Source organism: Ciconia boyciana, chromosome 10, assembly GCF_034638445.1.
Source record: "Ciconia boyciana chromosome 10, ASM3463844v1, whole genome shotgun sequence".
In the NCBI taxonomy this organism is placed as follows: Eukaryota; Metazoa; Chordata; class Aves; order Ciconiiformes; family Ciconiidae; genus Ciconia; species Ciconia boyciana.
The window spans coordinates 37,227,896-37,248,409 of NC_132943.1; the positions used below are offsets into that span (position 1 = coordinate 37,227,896).

The 20,514-nt window shown below is 37.4% G+C and overlaps 1 protein-coding gene across 1 annotated transcript in view; it reads right to left on the reverse strand.

Moving 5' to 3' along the window:
• Positions 1 to 20,514, reverse strand: part of FAM171B (family with sequence similarity 171 member B) — a 39,030-nt gene that overhangs the window by 12,267 nt on the left and 6,249 nt on the right. The window contains exons 2-5 of the mRNA XM_072874632.1: positions 3,870 to 4,103; positions 3,058 to 3,150; positions 2,602 to 2,760; positions 567 to 734 (exon numbers count right to left, since the gene is read on the reverse strand). Of these exons, the coding sequence (XP_072730733.1) occupies positions 567 to 734; positions 2,602 to 2,760; positions 3,058 to 3,150; positions 3,870 to 4,103 (654 nt within the window). The remainder of the gene's footprint in view (positions 1 to 566; positions 735 to 2,601; positions 2,761 to 3,057; positions 3,151 to 3,869; positions 4,104 to 20,514) is intronic.

Sequence of the window (20,514 nt, forward strand, 5' to 3'; positions counted from 1 at the left end):
TTTAGAATGTCTAATCCCCAGCCTCCTCTTCCCATGCATACTGTAAGAACTATGTTGTTCCCTTTGATAACTCTTATTTCTCCTTCATTTCACTTTCTGAATTGCTTTTGTTAACTGAAGTAATATCTATTCCAGTTTTAGTGTCAAAGGATCTTTAGAGCTATACTCTAGGAAACAAAGCATCCAAATCTTCAATTCTGATTTGTTTTCTTTTAAGAAGGCATTCACAAAATTACCAGGCTTAAAATTTAACATCACCTAAAATGTATGTTCCCTGAATCCTTAGCCTCCCATGAAAATAAAAATCCATTACATTAAAAATTTGTTTAATAGGAGTGCTAATGAATTATACCGAAGCTTTTTGAACTAATGAAAGCAGGGAAATTCCTTTGAACAATTCAAGCTAGTCAATCAAAAACCAATACAGAAGCCCTAATAAAATTTATGACTGTTTACCACCACCTCATTTATTAGTGCCATCACTGTTCCACGATGTACAGTGTCATGTGCCCAAAACTACATATATGCGCTAAAAGGTAGAATAACAAATAATTTAGCCCACTTACCAGTTTTCATATCGAATGTCCATGCAGGTATAGCATCTCCTGATTTTACAGTACTTGGGGGAAGAGGAAGCGTAATCTGAATGGGACCATTTACTTTCAGTTCTTTCCCAGTCAAAAGAATGTTTACACATATTGCAGCGAGAGGAGCTAATTCCATGCTTTTGAAACCTGAACATGAGAAATTTCTTGTCTGTAATTCTCCATTCATAGTGTATTAAAAAAAAAAATATTTAAAATTAAGAAGCTATCCTCATTACAACTAAAGGCAAGCCCTCATTCACATTCAGCTACGCAGTGGGCTGTCACCAACTTGGTCAAATAAAAATCAACATTTCTTCTCTTCTAGACTTTTAAAATCTTGTGATTAAAATAAAAACCAGTCATTTCTATACCAAATCTGTAAAAGAGAAACAGACTTCTGACATATAGGTTCAATGCTGACTGTAGAACCAATGGTTAGGCAAAACTTGGCTTGGGAGTGGGGGAAGAAGGGTTTTTCCCGACAGATAATTTGATTACAAAATAGCTAACCTATGTGAAATATAGATAATATAAAAATTTTGTATAATTGCAATATACATAACATTGAATCAAACTGAAGACGTATGCAAATATATGACTGATGCATTTCTCCTTAGCTGAACAGTCCTCAAACTTTCCTGTAAGGATTAACTTTCTAATTTGGCAGTTATAATTAACTGAATAGTTAATCATAAGGCTTGTCAAAGCACTCAAAGGAAACATTGCATATACAAAGCTTTACAATGCAGCTTGAAAGTTTGTTTCTTTTGTTCTCCTTACACTAATTTGCAAATACTTCAGAATGGACAATATGACAGGATGGTGAAAGAAGCTGAAACAGAATTAGTAAGTACCAGAATAATGTTAAATCTAGGCAAGCTGTTAGAAGCTGGTTATGAGAAAACTCCTGGTGCATCAGATATCAATTAGCTTCCACCTGCCCTAAAAGGAAGCCTATTCCTTTAGGAGTATATGAATAATTTAAAACACATGCCAGACAGATTGAAAGGAAAACTCGAAGGAGAGAAACACTGCTTATTCTCTTATGCTTTACATTCAAAGAGGTGAAATATAGATAAGAAAGGTTTTAAAATATGTAAGTCAAGATATCAATATATATGATGATTTTAATTCAATGAAAATTAAAGAAAAAAGCATGACAAGTTCAAATAAGCCATGTAGTGGCTTCCTCACAGGCTGCAATGAATTTAAGAGCCTCATGGCTTCAGGTCCACTGGGAATAGGAAGAAAAGAACAAAAGAAAGATGGAACTGCACACAGCACAATCTACCAGAGATTACTGTATTTATGCAAATAAAAAAAAATACCTGATAAAATGACAAATACTAAAAAAATCCAGCTGCATATGAGCAGAGTTATAATGACTCATGAAATCACTCACTGCTTCTCCAGTGAAACAGTTGCACAGAAAACATTATTGTAATATCGTGTTCTGTATATATAGTGACTACTTGGTTTCAAACAGGCTTACTCAGATTAACTGTCTGTGAGCCAAACTAGAGCTTCCATACAACCTGTATGCTAGGTGTAAAGCTCCTAGAGCCAGCCGTTCTAGTGCAAATGCAGAAAACCCCACAGCTGAAGTCAACTGCTGCAGTTTCACTGATTTCTTTAGGTTCACCTAGTATACACTCTGGCCATCACCATATTTTTAAGGTTTACTAAACCAGTTCCACAGTCTCATGAAATCCTGAACGTACACATATGTATATACACACACACATGTGTATATATAAAGCAGACTCCAAAGGAGTATTTCAGTGTAGTAAGATATGTTATATTCTCATACTACATATGGAACAAGATAAAGAGTGACATCAGTTACTTACCTGATCTGTTTATAGCTTACTCCTATAGAACAAAGCTTTGTGATTTAATGCAATGGAAGCAGGTTCAGGCCCATTTAATTTAAGCGTACGTTTTTCTGAAACACTGTGCACTCATGCATTTGAAGACTTCTTTTAAAAAATTCCTGAACAATACATTTACATACCTGATTTATTTAGAAGAATTCCTGTTGTATAGAGAAAGCTGTCCACTTTCAAAAATTGCTCTGGCACTGTCAGATAGGCTGTAACATTTGTAATATTGTGATTTGGTGGAAGCTTTATTAAAAATTTTGGAAACTGAACACTTGGTTGAGATTTGGCATCTGTAGAAGAATAATGTTTTGTTTTAGCAATGGTAAAACATGCAAACAGTGTTTTTATTACTGCTCAGAAATCCATTTAGCATAACAACCTGTTTTCACCCGTTTTCTCCATGGTTCGTGTGTTTCTAGTCTAGCACTTGTTACAGCCACACATACAGCTATACAATTAACTGAAAATCTGGCTTCAAGTAGATAGGTATTATATGAGAATAGGAACATGCGTGGGGGTTTTTTTTGTACGTGTACAGATGGTTATCACAAAGTGTTTAGATTATGGTCTGCATACACTGAACTTACCAGAGAGTTTTCCAGTAATTAAGACAGTATCTTCAAACAGCCATATATTAGCTTGACTTTGTGGGAATAATGAAAGCGTCACAGATGAGTATACTGTGGAAAGTGATAATATATGTTACACTGTGCAACTGAAAAAAATCCTGTAAGATCTCCAATTCTGAAGGAATAGTGAATAGAGCAGTTAAAAAAAAAGAGAGTATATGAAGACAGGATAAATAAATTACTCCTGTTGTCCAGAGCAGGAATTTTAGTGGTTAAGCAGGAAGACCTCTGTTGTATGTTTGCTACTGCCTTAAGCATTCTGTGGATAAACAAGTGGCTAGAATTCTTAAGAGTCCATCTCTTAAAAAAAAAAAAAAAACAAAAACCAAAACATATAACTTTAAGAGCATGCAGTAGTTAAACAGGAAAACTTGTGAGGAAACACTGCTGAAAGGAAGCTACAACAGGTTATACCTGTTATACAGCCCTCAAAGCAGTGGCACTCCAGGAATCACTAAAGACAACATGATTTTTGTCCAAACGCGTTATCAGCCCTTTGCTAAGTCTAGGTAAACAATTTCTCAGAATACACTCATTGTATTGCAATATAAGCTAGAGTTAAAAAGGGCTCTTTTTGGTTTTAGAATAAGAATTTTGACAAGTCTAACAGCTCATTCACCCTTACATCTGCATTGACAGGCACCACCTCCCTTGACTGACTTCATTCAGTCATTTTCAGTTGACAGTTACTACCCAGACTGCTGAGGAAGAGAGAAATTTAATTACCGACAGATACAGTTTAATAATAGGACTGTAAGAGGCTTACATACTTGGCATTCTCCCAGTCTTCCAAGGCAAAGGTGTTAACATATAGCCATCCTTGTATGATACAATAGTTAAGCTTAATCCTAGTTTGTAGGGAACTTTTATTAATACTGCTCCATTGCTTCCGGTAAGAGTAGAATTTGTCTTTGTGTAGTTAACAAACACTTCTACAACCGCTTGTCGCAGGTACTGATGACTGATGATGTCATTTACTTGAACTTTTAGCGTAAAAACAGACCCTATTAACAGAAAGAAAAAACAGGAGGTCATAATAGATCATAACTAAGGACCATAACTTAAATTTGTAAAGAAATCCTAGAGTTTATGCCTTAGCTATTCATCTGCTGTACGGTGGACCTCTATCTCAACAGAAGGTAAGCTCTGGCCAAAGGGAGGTGTAATCGTACAATTATATACCACAGAGAAGAAGGAAGCAAAAAACCTTGAGATGGGGCACAAAGATGCCAAAAAGTATTTACCAAACTCAGCAAATATAATACCTAACCAGTTTAAAAAAACAAACAAACAAAATCACAAAGCAATTCTTCCCCTTTTCTTTTAAGCTTGAACAATGCATCTGTGACAACACGAGATTCAATATGCCTTGCAAGTGCTCTGCAATATCACACTAATAATACAGATGGTCTTGTTATCCAGGTGTAACCTTTGGCTTGGGTCACACATTTAAAGATGCACCTTGAGTTTCTAAGAACAGAGAACCTAACGTCTACAGACTGTGGAATAATGCATTTTTTGGTACATGTGTAGGTAACCAAATGCATCCAGACACTTTGACTGTTTTAATCTATGATCTCCCACCAGATTTACACTTCTGGTCTAGTTTTCACCTTTCTGTGTTGCTACTTCTAAACAGGATTTTTCTACTGCTAATTAGAGGATCTGACATTCCTTTACAATACCGAGTGTCTTGCAGAGATCATAATTACAGTGACAGCAGTATGTTGAAAATAGTAAGTCTGCTTGAACAACAGTCTGAAGATGCTCTGAATTACATTCAATTTCGCTCCCACCTTGATTGTAAATAAACTATTAGGGAGTCTTTTCATAGACAGCAGGTACATGAAAATGGACAGAATTCAATGTTATTTCCAGTGTGAAATTAAGTTATTATCGTCAATTAAAATATCTATGGACCACTGTTTCAAATAACAATCAATTTTATACAATTGTTTTATACAATTGTTTTTTTAACAATCAATTCAATATTTCAAATAACATCAATTTTCCAGTATTTTGGTTACAGACATACTGCTATTCAACACCATTACACTACTTTATACCCACATATTTTCAAATACATTTATTATAAATATGCATTTGTATTTAGGTCAAATGTCAGGCTAAGTTCATTTGAAATTTATCTACATAAAATCATAGTTCAATTTCACTACGTTATCTCCTCTATAATTAAGATTGACATTCCACCAAAGGATTACTACCATTGACCTTGATTTAAATGAAAAGGCCTTGAGAAGCCAAGCACAATCCATCAAAAAAAACCAGTGCGTACTAAAGACATCCAAGTCAGGCCGCTCTGAAATAAGTATTTATTTAGATCTATTGTATGCATGGAGCATATCATATATTCAAGCAAAAAATTACCTGCACACAACAAAAGCTACAGTGGCCTCAATTTATTACTATTTATCACTTACACAGCAAAAACTTACCAGCTGTGCTAGTTTGATTCTCTACAGTGTTACAGAAAAATCTACATCTCCTTGTGCAAATTAATATATACTTTCAAAAACAGAAGAAAGATCCCAGTGGTACTTGAACATATTTGACTGAATTAAACAGAAAATGCACAATAATCTTCAAACAATGTCATCTGTCTTTTTTTCCTTATGCATGATATTTCAATAATAAAATTGCTTTTAAATTGCTGTTGCTAGAGGGTTTTTAAACCACATCATGATTAAAAAAAAAATTCATGTCATGTAAGCAAATTATGGCTAAACAGATCTTCCAGGCATTGATGCAGTTACACATATACTAGCATGATGCCAGTGGTTTCCAAAACTTGGAAGACAGGTTATTTGCCCTTGGCCAACGACTATTTAAAATGCTCCTAAATAGGGAAAACAGACTGTATACAATATTCTGATCCTGTAATCACTTGGAAGCCAGGAGTATCTCAAGAAATGCTATTTAAAAAATAAGAAATTCAGTAGCATAAAATTCAAGCTCATGCCAGTAGGAACCAATACCAGAAATGCCTGGTATAAACTAGTATTTTAAGAGCTGGAATCAAGGCAGGAGAAAGAGAGCCTAGTATTAACAGCTGAAATAAGTCATTAAAAAAATGAAAACCTAGAATGTACTCAGAAAGACACTTTCTTTCAATTATTTCACACTTTTAATGTGTATTTCTCCATTTCCTGCTAACAAAAAGCCTAATGAAAACACAGGGGTGGGGGAATCGCTACATTCCTCCTCCAGCTCTTAATAAATTCAAAGGTTTTGTGCAAAAATATTTCTTCCTCTCATCTCCTTCAGTTACAGCCATATTACAACCCACTTTTTTAGCAGCTTTTTGTTGAAAAAATAGATTGCAAAAATGTAGAAACCTATACTATTTTCACTCTTTCTCATAGGGAACTGACAAGTATCATTGGCTGCTTTTAGCCACGCTCAACTTTCATTACTTCTTTCTCCTACGGGTTCAGAAATTGCCACAGCATTTTTCAAAACTGATACTCTGTCTGAAATGGTGTTGAGAAGATGCAGAAGCGCGGTTGTAAATGCAGACTGAAATCCTGGGGGGGTTACGGAGACAAAGGTCTCCCATGTGAAAACAGACACAGCCTTATACAATGCAAGCTCTGAAAGAGTAATTACCTGCATATTACTGTCATATGTAAGTAGCAGTTACTCAAGTGAAAAATGCTCGCTTCACACCCGCTAATACTAAGACAAAGATTAAGGGAGACTCGATCCCTAGCTCTCATTGCTTTTGGCCTTATCTTTTGTGCTAACACAAGAGTCTTCCTGACAAGAGAAAGTATGCCAATCGGCTGGGAGTTGTTCCCTTCCTGCAAGTAATATATACGAGCAAATCATTTAGATTTTCTAATATCAACCAGAATATACTCTGCCAACAAGTCACTTGAACTTTGTGTGCAATGATTTTTGGAAAGACATTAAAAAAAAATCTTTCCCTTTCTCGACAGTAACAGTGCAGAAGACACGAGCACACAATATTATGCCTCTGAATCCAAATGCTAGTGAAATGACAATATGTAAGAAAATTCCAGTTAAAAAAGCCAGAATCCAGCACTAACAACAATTTTCCTCCCCCCCAGCCACATTTCACTATTGTTTTGTATAAAACGGAGTGAACCAGAACATCCTCCAGCAGGCCAGCTGTAACAGCCTAGTTAAAAGCAAAACCATCATAAGGTCCTAAGAGCTCAGACTGTATGTGCAGTGGTGGTCCAACATGTATGACTGATCTGTCTTTCCAAACTTGATATCCCTTCACCAACTCCCTCCTCAAACCAACTCCCTCACATGCCTCACATGCATTTAACGTGCAAATTTATCAGACATATTTAATGGCATTGAGTTGTTAACAATGTCATATTAACATGACATCTAATTTGCAAAGAAAATCCTGGGATTTTTTTCTTTTTATAAAGATCTTAATGCACAAGTACTTAAGGACACTTTTAAGTCTCAAATATGATGGATACTGCAGTAGGATTTTTTAATCACAATGAAATGTACTGAAAAACATTTCAGATGCAAAAATGAACTGATGGTTAACTGTTTAAGAAAACCAAAGCGACAAATGAAACAACAGATGAAACGTGCTTTTCTCTGGTCACTAACGCTTGCCAAACACAAGTGGGTCAGCTGTATCTCAATATTAAACAGATTTGACAGAACTCCTACAATTAGAAGAAAGAACTCAGTCTTAGCTAATTTGATTTGTGCTGCCTCAGAGGAAGGGAGATTTGTCTCTTGGCAAGTCCACTGGAAATGCCAGCTTCTACGACATTTAAACGTTTGCTGATAAATCTTCATACAAATGCAGCAGTTATTTAGACAAAGGGAAACAAGGCCTTCTACCACATTTAGCTACTTCAGAAATGTCACAGCCAGTAAAATGACACCTCATTTCTTTGAGCAACATCATCTAATGCCTGGAATTTGACTTCACATCACTGTCCTAACTCAGAAATCATATCACAGAATTAAGCCAAAGAACTGCTTGGAATTGCAAGCCAGCTACAAAATGTAACAGTGCAAAAAAAAAATCTCTCTTTATAATACCCCTATGTAATTTATTCTTAATTCTTTACCTGCAAATAAGCGTGTCATCTGGTTACCATATTTATCTGAGATTTAATTAACATGGTCAAGACCAGAGACCTTCCAGGCACCAATATATTCCCAACTACACGTATCATTAACTGTGAGATACAGCAGTGAACACACACACACAGGGCACTGCCCGGGAAGTATTCTTACACATTCTGCCACGCAGTCATAAGCCCCTTTTCCTATTTATCACCAAGGTCCTATAGCAAAAGAGGTTCTACACCTCGAAGGAGGCAGTTACTCTTCTCAAACACATAGACAACTACCCAATTAAGCAATTATCTTATGGAGTGGAGGGAACAGTAACTACAATTAAATTATTCATTAGTTCCTTCCTTTGGAGGAGACTTTTCTCATCCTTGCCTAGAGATGTTTAAACCCATGCCAGAAAAGGCACATGCTTACATGTGTTTTTTGGAAACTGCCTACACTGTATTACCATGCTCCCAGCTAACCAGACAGATAAAACGTGTGCTGTGCAATTTGCTTGGGTCTTAGCTGACTGAACAATCATTTTTCCATCTTTTACATTCATAGAACACCATATTTTTTGGCTTAATATAATTAGGGATATGAAAGGTGCACTGATCTGTAAAGAAGAAATCACGTGTTCTAATAAAATCAGGTTTTACTACACATGCAGTATTGCAATGGATATCACCATTGGGCGGCGGGGTGGGAGAATCAATGAAATATATAATCTACAGTGTCAACACACAGCTGACTTTAGTAAAAAAAGGTCATATAAAAGCAATCCTCCTACCCACAAAACCCAATCATTACTACTTAAAATTTCCTTAAAACTACAGTAATGCCAGTAACAAACTACAAAAGCATATCTATAAAAAGTAAAAGCCTATTATACTTTTAAAGCTCATTAAAAATCCATGTACATGAAGGTGAGTTGTGGCAGCAACTAACTGCCACAGGAATGATTTAATGCTGAAGTAAGCCCTCCTCACCACAGTGCACCATCAGTCTGCCTCTACCTTTTGTTCTTTATTAAGGTACAATGCATTGACACAGTACAGATTTTTCTGCCTTGCATAGTGCATTAAAATGACATAATAGGTGACTCCTAAACTCTCGTAACTATTTTACGGCTATGTTCTGACAGTTATTGTCAGATATTAGGATAAGCTCTCTGACCAGTTTTCAATTATGCTTCTCCTAGCTATCAAATAACCTGCAAATCTCATTAATAACCCCTACATCCTAACGTAGTCTTCATTTGCTAGCTATCAGTGTTCTTTCATGCTGTCTTACTCCATGCAGTCATTTATAGACCCTATGTACAGATGGGCATGTACATGTATAAAGACATTTCTAACTCCACACAAATAATTCTATATATTCCAAACTGGTAACAGAATATCTCATTTAAAAACTAGTTACATGATTCTTTATAAAGATGTTTATATGCTATTTATACGCTGCTCCTCTGGTTTAAAATAGCAGCATAAAATAAACGCAGAAAATTATTTTGCCTCCCTAAGATGACACAGGAATACTACTAAAATACAAAACACACTGCAAATGTTTCACCCTGTGCAATTTTAACTTTGTCTTTATTAGTTACAAGCACAATCTACACATTGTATTTTCAACGCATTATAGCTGAATTGAGAAGCAAAGAACCTCACACAGTTCACAAAAAGTCTGAGGAAATTCAGCAAAAAAATACCTAACCAGCTGTAAAAATCGATTTCTCTGGAAATGACAATGCTAGATTTAGATAAGAACAACACACACGAAGGATAACAAATATAATCATTCTACCTGGCTGAAAAGAGAAAACACTTGAAAGCTGACAACTAGCTGACACAGTTTCATTCTTGCACTTAGCACAAGGTTAAAAGTTGTACCACCCCTCTCCAGAATCACCCTGGGAGTTAAAACTTTCATCTAGTTAGCAAACAGCCATGCAATTAACTATAACCATGAAATGGCCGGTAAAGAACATGGCTGCATAAGGACAGACCTGGGTTACAGCGATAGCTCAAACTTGCCCTTGTTTAGGTTGATCTTCAAGCAAAATGGCAGCATGATTACTCTAATTTTAACGCAAGTATGGACTGCTCCTTGAAATGCACTTTGGAAAAAGAAGATATTGACGTTTTACTGCCATATGTCAGGGGTGCTGTTCAATAGTGTTCAACTAGAGAGACTTACAGATAACTGCTTTCAGGCAATGCAAAGATATTGTAAAAAATTAAATATTAAATAAATTGGGGCCCAGAGCTAATCAACATTTGCTCCATTTGTATATGAACAGCCAATCCCGTGGAGGTAATACAGCCACATAATCTATACAGTACAGTTCTGCAGCTTAAAACTCCCTTAAAATATTTTAATGCAAAATCGAACATTAAGATGTATATTTAAATGACTAGCTCTGGCAAAAATTTCTGCAGTGGTGCAGAATATATGACTGACTTCCAGGGACAAAGCAGCAAAACAGGGTCTGGGAAAGTAGGACACCACAGTATTCCCATTGCCCTATTTCTGGCCAGCCAATTTCCACAGGAGCCATCAACACAATCCCAGTTATGAAGGAGCAAAGGCTAGATCCTGAGGGGGACAAGCAGTGCCTTTTACACAGAGAAAGGCTCTTACAGTCATTTTACAGGAGACAGTTTAACCCAATCTAGATGTCTCCAGCAAGCACTTGCTTCATATTCAAGAGAAACTGGAACAGATTAAAAATTAGAAAAAAAAATTGAACACACTGTTACCTAAGTGGGGGATATGTCACCCATCAGGCTACTCTGGTGAGCTTTTGCTGGAAAAAAAATTATATTCTAACTCCGAGAGCTTTTCAAACATTTTCTTTTACATTGGCTTCAAATAAAGCATTATTTCAGACACAGAGAAACACTTCCTTACTTCAGTAGCATATGCTGTGATAGGCACATGCAGACCACAGTGCCAGAGTCCTTAAGCATCTGGACATTGGTAAGAAAAAAATGAAAATTATTTACTAGAAGCTCATTCATGTCAATACATGCATTATTCCAGCACATACTACAGTCTTCAGGTGGCCCTTCTTCCCACCTTACCGGGAAAAACCAAAAATAGTACTTCAGGAAACATTTCACACCCTACCCTGATTCTTCAGTTCCAAATCAAGACTAAGCTGCATCTCTTGAAACAACTGGATACATTTGCTTTTAAGAGCTGAACAAAACAGCAATGTAGGAAAGATGTAAACCCAGCAATCTACTGTAATCTCAAATAAAAACAGCTCGTCCTTGCTCTGCTCATTCATTGCTTTCTGAAAACTATCCTTCCCAGTTCCTATTTCTCCATGCCTTTCATACTGTCCTCTTTTCTTGGCGGAGCTCTGCTCAGTCTCCTTCCTCCCTGCATTCATCCCATCCTGGAGTAATCTCTGTGATGACGACTCCCCGTAATATTTTAGCCCTGAGATCGCTGATCATGAAGACAGATGAGTAGTTTTCTAAAGATGAGGTTTTTTGCAAGCTTCATAAACTAAAAAGGGAGTGATAAATGCATTACATAAAATTAAATGCATTGAATCAAACCCATCAGGATGGGCACTTTAAATGGAGACTTCAAATCCAGCAGACTGAAAAACTACAGGGCATGGCCTGTGGCAAATTAGTACATGATCCAGAGCAAACTTCAAGGTTCTAAGTAAATTAGTAGGTCAAAGACTAATTATTCATTTAGTTCAAAACAGACTAAAAATCCCATTTCATGTTATAATAAAACTGCACCAGACTGTATGGAGACAGTATGGACCATCTACTGAAATACTGGAAAAAGTGTTATGCATTTTACAGATAAGAACAAGGCCTCTTTCCCTTCTAAAAGGGATTTTGGTAGCAAAGGGAAGTAAATTAAAAAAATCACACTACTTTAGAAATAGACTGTTTTTCTCAGTCATACATTCTAGGGTTTTTTCCAGCAAAAATATTTATAGACTTAGCACCATTTCTTTACATAGAATTAACACTGAATTTTTACGGATGCTTTTACAAAAACGTTGTTCATTGAATTTATTTACTTACAACAATTTTGTTTCACTTAAACCGAATAATTATTTTCCTTTTATACCAACATATTTCAGGGTTTTATATTTTGTATGTATGTGTGTGCATATATAAACACAAATCTTAAGCAAACAACAAGAGAAAAGGGAGGTTTGCTTGTTTTTTAAAGAGGGAGGTAAAGAAATTTACAAAACATTCTTAATAGAAATCTTGCCCTCAAATATTGGTTTAAATTTATGCCTCATTAGCACTTAGGCACTGAAATAATTTCTAAAGTAGTGAACAGTCATTTGGTCGGTGTAAATCAATAAACTGATTTCCCCACAACTTTTGGAATCGGTTCCTCCAAATTCAGAAGCAACTTAAGAAATTCAATTTAATCAGGGCTAAATAAGGCCAACATTCAACACTGGCAAACTTTGGCTATGACTTTTTGTTACAGGATGTACTTGCCTAGCATGAGCTAATTCTTCAGAGAAGTGAAAGAGTTTAGAAACTCCTAGTATGTTTCAAACAGACATTACCTAACATTCCAGCTATCTACTTCCATGACACACTTGTACAGATACAGACTGCAGCATTACCTTGAGTTCATGTTTTTAAATTACCACACTTCACAAACATGCAAACTTTTAGTGCTTGTAATTATTTTATTGTATTTGGATTATTTTATGATCTGGACAGCCTTAGAGTTCAAAATCTGTACTTTTGTAAATTAACATTTCAGGTTTCTCAATGTTAATATCTGTTGTATGTAAGAGTGGACTGATTTAATGAGTTATTTAAATAGATAAATAAGAACAACAAGACAACCCTCTTCTACAGCCAACAGTTAAGTAATACCATTGTAAGTGGTTACACTTCCAATCAAGATCTCGGGCCAGATGCATAAAGAAACTGAGTAAGCATGATATTCATTTCACAAGTGTTGACACGAACCAACTATTGATGAAATCAAGGTCCTGCAAAATCAATAAAATAAAACAGATAATTATAGGCTGTATCCTTCGTGATTACTACTGCATAATCAATAAACACCCTCCTGGAATGATCATGCTTCTAAGAACTACGCAAGAATGTCATCAGGCTAATCCATAAAGCTGCTAACAGCTCACCTATCCAGTGCAAACATGCCCCAAACACTTTCAAGTGCACCTAGTAAGATATATAAAATAGACAGAAAACAAGCATTCCCCTTTAAATATTTTTATGGGCTACTTAAGCAAGAGCCATGAAATTTAGATGGGATTTTTTTTTCTGTATTCCTTTAACACTGCATGGTATACGTGCATCATTAAAAAAGTCCACTAGAATATTTTTAAGTGTGTATCACCTACTACTGTAAGGTACTCATTTGGTAAGTAGTTGCATGATGTTTTTTCACCATTAGATGCCTTCTTCATTCAACTTGCATATTAAAATCAGAATGTTTCACCACCCAAGACAGAACATGAGAACTCACAGGATACAATAAACCAGAATCTTCATTACAGAATTATATTTCACATGTCTTGCTGTACTGGTATATTGGCATAAATAATAAGAATTTCAATAAAATTCAAAACTGACACCTGCTAGTGAAGCTATGACAATTACAATTACCATAGCAACTCTGCATTTTTATTTGCTGCTATTTTGTTGCATCAGCCAGCCTGGTTCTCAGAGCTCTGGTTACTATGAAAGATGAAAGCTGAGAAATTCACCTTCCTGGGGCAAGGGAGATATGCAGCAGACAAGACGAAATGCTGCGGTCTGAAGAGCTTCACTTATTTAGGATTCATTTATTTTAAATATAACCTTCTGTAATCTTAGATAAGTGAGCCTGTATCATTCTACCTTGCATCAGAGTTGAGGGAATGAAAAAATGAATATTAAAAATTCACACTTCGTTGTAGAATACTGGGGAAAAAAGTACAGAAGGGAAACATCAAAATCTGCATAATACTCTATTTTAAATATGCTATCTTAGATACCCACATTATATTATATACCCTCAAAAAAAAAAAGGGCAAGTGCCTATTAGGTGATAAGCAAAAAACATGCATTTCCCACTCATGAACTTGACAATCAAATCTTCATTATGTAAACAGGAAAAAAAAAAATCATTCAGTATCATCCGCTTGACAAAATGACACCATTTCTTATAGAGAATTTCTAATGATTTGTCAAACCTACCTTTTAACAGTCAATATACTTGGACAGAGGAAGAATATTCCAGTAACTGTGTAGCATGAATCATCTTTTTTTAACCTAATGGGTTAGGCACAGGATTTGTCTCATGTAATTCTTAGTGGCAGCTAGTGAGTGGAATTAGCTGAAAAAAAATCTGTGCAAGTTCGAACATCCCCTTAATTTGGCTGAGTGGAAAAGAAAAAAATCACAGGAAAACAAAGCAGTACCCTCTTTAAACACGACATTTAATGCCCTGAAGGTTTTAACCTTAAGACAGATATGCCTATATAAATTCACAGTGGCATAATATAACCTACAAACTAGTAATTCAAACATCAGTGCATGTTACTCGCTAATCACAGAGGAAAACTACTGATGCATTCAGTGACATTATTCAATAACATATTGGTCACTATTCTTTGCTGAAAATACTTTTCGTCCCCAAAAGCTGCAAAATCTCATACTACTGCTTAAAGAAAGGTATTTGCAATGTTTCAGCAATGTTTACCTTTCACTTATAGGAAAAGATCCTCTAACCCCTTGGAAGAAGACCAGTGTGTAAAGACATATATGGAGAAAATACAATTGAAAGTGTGCAGGCCAACATTTCCTAACTGTAGTCCTGTACATGTGGGACAGGAATTTTTTAATGCACTAGTTAGGAAATCCATATTGCAGAAACAAAACAAGAGCACACAACAAGCTACTATCTCTTGCATATATAATTTTTTATTAAAGTTGAGTTTCATGAAGTAAATGATCAAAAAAACCACAAAACAACAATAAATGACATAAGTTTTTAGAAAAATGATTGCAGCTTAAAATGATTGCAGATTCCTACTAATCTGAATTAAGTAAAATTCCACAGTTGCCATAAAAAGTTCAACAAAAGAGAAGGATCTGTCAAATCAGATCACAGGATAAAGCAAAACAATTGAATCAAGACTGTCCCCATAATAATATAACTCTTCTGCATACATGGATACAAGGTAAGCAGCAATACTGAATATATTAATGATTCAGCCATTGCCACTTTGAATCATTATTGCCTCTCTACAGCACAGCACAGGATAAAGTGCTCCAGGATCCAGCTAAAGGACAGTTGTTAGAGATGAACATGCTGCCCACCAACTGTGTCTCCAACACAAACACTGCCAACAGACACACACAAGTTCTCCCTTCACAGCAAGTGGCCAAATTCCTGTAGGGAATAATTGGAAAACAACTTAGCACCATGGAAACCTTTCTAGGATGATGGAAATATTTTTATTGACACCAAGACTGAAAATGGGACAGTAAACACTGTTTTTTCCCCCCAAATACTCAGATTCATTCAGCACCTCTGATATTGTGCCAACTGGACCTGGGGGGGGAACAAATCCACTTAAGTATTTCTGAGACAACCTGTTCCATGAAACACTGAAGAATCCAGGAGACAGAACCGTAAAGGGACAGGTTTTCTATACTGTGCTTGGCGGGGGGGGGGACACGGGGACGGGGACGACACGACACCACCACCAAAAACAAACCCACACACCACAACCAAAAGGGGTAAAAGGAAAAGGAACCTGACAACTAATTAAGAGGCAAACAGCTCTGACAGATTCTTTTGCCCAACACTGCACCAAAACTATGCAGCATCTCACAAATGTTTTGCTGGGTCTCTATTCCAGTAAACTTAATTAGAGGATTTTCTAAACATCAGTGGTCCATAATCCAAAGAAAATCCCTCCTTCAGCCCAGTGAGAGTATGTTTTCTCCCTTGCTCACACAAACAATGAAATAAGCTCCTGTGGTATTTATCACAAGGCATAACTCATGTTATTAACAGCTTTTATTGTTCCAAACACAACCTCTACTGATGTCCTGCATTTACCCAACATAAAACTACTCATTTCTCCTATTCAGTCACTTAATGAAAGGCTTCAGAACAGAGGAAAAATATTGGCCACAATGACCTGAAAAAGCTTTTTATAATTCCATTAGTGTCTATAATAGTTGGAAAGGGCAAGCACCTCCTTATTCATTCCAGCAAAACGGCCTATATTTTCAAAGATCTTGACTTCATTGACCTTTTTTTCTAGTTCAGCTCACATTAGCACAGACAAATTATCAACCAGATTTGCTACCTCATAGAAAATAACTTATGCAAGAATGTTCCAATCAGTTTCATTTGGGAGCCTTGCCCATATAAAGTCATTAATAATAAATAAGTTTGGTGTCTTGCCAAATTTCATAACCAAAAGTCCATGTTACGCACTAGTATCTATTTCAACAGACTGAGCCAACTGTATACATCATATTTATAAAACAGCCCCAAATCTGCAGCAGAAGATATAATTCCACTTTCTTCTAATTTAAATGCATTAGAGGAAAATAGTCTACCCAAAATGAGATGCAGATGTTTCAAAAGAAACATTAGCAGCTAACGCACCCCCATAGTCATGTACAAGCCCAAGTCAGTGATTTGAGGAGGGGACAAAATGCACCCTCAAAGTCTGTAGATGGTAACGAGCTGAGGATGCAGTCAACATATTGACTTGTATAGGTCCCCTCCAAGGGACCTAGACAGAGATATGGGCCAACAAGAACCTCATGAAATTCAACAGGGTCAAATACAAAATGATGCATCTGACCCCTTCCAGCAGTCCCTGCAAGAGATTGACTGGCAGGGCAGTAGCTCTGCTGAAAACATCAGGGAGCCCTGGTGAGCAATAAGCTAAACATGTAGGAGTGCACCCGGGAAACGATGAATGCTAACAGCACACCGTACTGCATCAACAGAAGCATAGCAAACAGACCAAGAGAAGGAGTTAATCCCTCTCACTTAGGACTCGCTAGACTGCATCTGGAAACTCCATTCAGTTTTGGACCTACAGAAAGAAATGAGCCTTGTTTAACCTTGCAAAGGAAAAGCTTTGGGGAACCTCAACAACAGCCTTCCAATACCCATGAGTTTACCAAGAAGACAGAGCCAAGTTCTCTGTCGAGATGCACGGCAGGATAATGAAAGGCATCCATCACAAATTGCAGGGAAGGATCTGACTGGATATGAGGAAATTTTTTTTCTCTCTGAGGATGAACAGTCATTGGAACAGGTTGTCCAGAAAGGTTCTCCATTCTTGGAGGCTTTCATGACCTGACAGGAAAGAGCTCCCAGGTCTGGATTCAGTGTCAACCCTGCTTTAAGCAGGCTGGACTAGAGTGCTCCTGATATCCCCTCCAGCGTGAATACCTCCACAATTCCAGATCCCCATAGATCCTTTCAAATCACAGAAAACACTGAAAGAAAAACCCACATAGAACAAACATCATCTTCACTTGATTGTGGTTTATTTCAGCTGCTAATTTTAATACACTTAGCAAACCTGGCTGGATGTTTTAGTAGGAGTATAGCATCCTATGATAATTTGGGGCTCACAATCTGATGCAAATTCTACATTTCATTACGGAAATGGGATGAAAAGGTATACTTTATCTTGCATGGCCTTACTCGATAACACTTGCAGTCAATGAAAACAGAAACACTGATGATTCTGAAAGTAAAATCATTTTGACTACTGAAAGGGTTGCTTGGAGCTGCAACTAAGATAACCCACAACACGAAACCCAAAAGCTACATGCACACTCCAGTGGCAAAGCTCAATCGTTGAATACAGGTAAAAGACTGATGAGAAATAAAGAAATAAAAGTATGTTGACCCAAAGAAAACATTTCAGAAGAGGCAGATGAACCATTAATGACCATCTAGAAACTAAAAAGAAAAAAAAAAACAAACAACCCCAAAAAACCTGCTGAATTCAACTCTTTCCTCCAAAATAAAATGCATGATAATGTGTCAGTGCTCCAATTTATCTGGCTTTAACTACACTGTGTTTAGCAAAAGCGCTCAAGCAAGTCGTACAAGCTAAAGCACTCATTAATCGAACGACACTCTACAGACCTTAGAGCGCTTTTGGGGTGCAATGGTCATGTCAATAATGCATTTCAAAGAGAGTTTGCTAGGGACATGTTGAAGCGGTTCTGAGACTCTCTGTATTTTGCTGCTTCATGACCTCCTAATGCACATGGCTCAGTATGTGCCTAGCACTCATACCTATAACCACTGCATCATATTCAACACAAAAATCCCACCCCCTACCACAGCTATTCAGCCACCATTTGCAGATTAACCTGCTATAGCTGCCAGTAGTTCAGATAAGACCCACACCAAAAACATCAAATCTTTCAAAATGGGACAAGGAAAATCAGGTAATGGGCCAAGGTTTTTTTTGCTTTCTAACCCAGCAAGAGCCACAATTTATTTCCATGTAATCTCAATGAGAGGCCACCTCTTGCCTCTTCCACTGGTAGGACTGCACTGTCTTAGGTACCTGCTGCTATCAACAGTAAATGCAGAATGCTGAAGCAAGAAGGGTCATGTGTAAAGTCCAGCAGGAGGGTCTGACCCTGTAATCCATCTCCTTCAACTGTCTCATTTCCACATTGTAAAGGGTAATGATTGTGCCCTGAAGTCTGACATGTCTTTCAGTCAGTGGAGATTCTCTTTGAGCCCACATGATGAAGCATAATCACTGCCTCAGGGAAGAGAAAGAAGGACAAGAAATTGAGGGGGGAAGAACAAGGATAGCATGGGAACCTGACAGGATTCATGCCTGCACTTGGTGAGCCTTAGGGGGCTTACGCAGGCACAGACAGGAAAGAGCATCATCCCCTAACCCTGTCAATCCCAGCAGGTCACACAGGATGGTTCCCAGGAGCTACATCAGACAAGAACACACATCACCAGGGCTGTGCCACGCATGTAGCATAAACTGCAGACCTGTCAGTATTTTGTTTACAAGAATGCATAATATGCTTACAGTCAGAGGGCAAGCAGAATCATTTGGAAAGTTACAGCAGCTGGTCCAACTGAGACAGGAGAAGGAGATTTTCTTCACATCATCTACAAACAGCTGACAACTGCTCGTGAAATTCATAGCATACGATAGTTTTTTACTTGACAGAACTGCTGGTGCCACACATTAGTCCTGTGTTCTGCCTGAGAAACCACATTTAAGGTAACTGGTGCTTTCGGAGTGTCCTCCACACGCACAATGGACTATGCCTGTTGATGTTTATCTCCAAGTCAGAAGAGCCTGCTCGCACTACAGTATATGTGTGCTCTCTCATATGGAAGGTCTAAGCATCATCCCTTCGCGATCTACATCCCTCCCAAAATGACAGGGCAATACATTCACCAAAAGTGACCCTCTGTACAGATTGTCTCTTCTGTAGATGTGAAAAGGAGATGTGGTGGGGCTGTATGAGCATATGCTCTATCTGTGCTGCACCTCAGACATGGTTTGGATGGACTGCCCTTTCCCAGGGACCTAGCTCTTCTGCTGGATGGATCTGGAGTGCCTATTCCAACTGAAAAGATGAGGTACAGCTTGAGTGAAATCTCCCCTACTAAACACCTGGCTTAGGGACAGAGGGCACTCCTAAAGATTAATTCATTCTCTTGAGCTTTCTAAACTTAAGTTCCCTAGCACAGGTTCTTTCAGAAAATACACTTTCGTATTGCTGATTGTGAAGCTGTGCACATTCACATCTTCCCCTCAAGCATGTGCTAGCATGAAAATTGCTTTCAAACCTCATGTTTTCTCTACAACAACTAGTGCCAGAAAAGCAAAGCAAGAAATGCAACAGCTGCTTTGCAGCCTGCTGAATACAGCTTCTTGTAGACCTGTGTGGAAGATGAGAGTTTAGGAGCACACATGAGGTGTGCTGGAACACCTCTGCCAAGCTAGGATTAGGTAGGAGGAGCTAGATCTGGTAGTTTCATCCTGCTGAAATGGAAATTCTTGATCACGGGATCTCGGTGCTCCTCTGTGAGCCTCAAAACCCCATTCATTACAGAAGGATATAGCGAATATAAAAATACGCAACTTTCAAGACGACAAAGTAACCTGCACTATTTTTCCAAGTTTGACATGCCAAAAATTAAGTTTACTTTGAATAAGCTTTCCTCTCAGATCTTTCCCTCTGTCTTCAAAGACTTCATCTACTGAGCTAGTTCACAGAGAAAGCATGCTATAGATCCCCAGTGACCCAGATAGCAGTTGCATTCCAA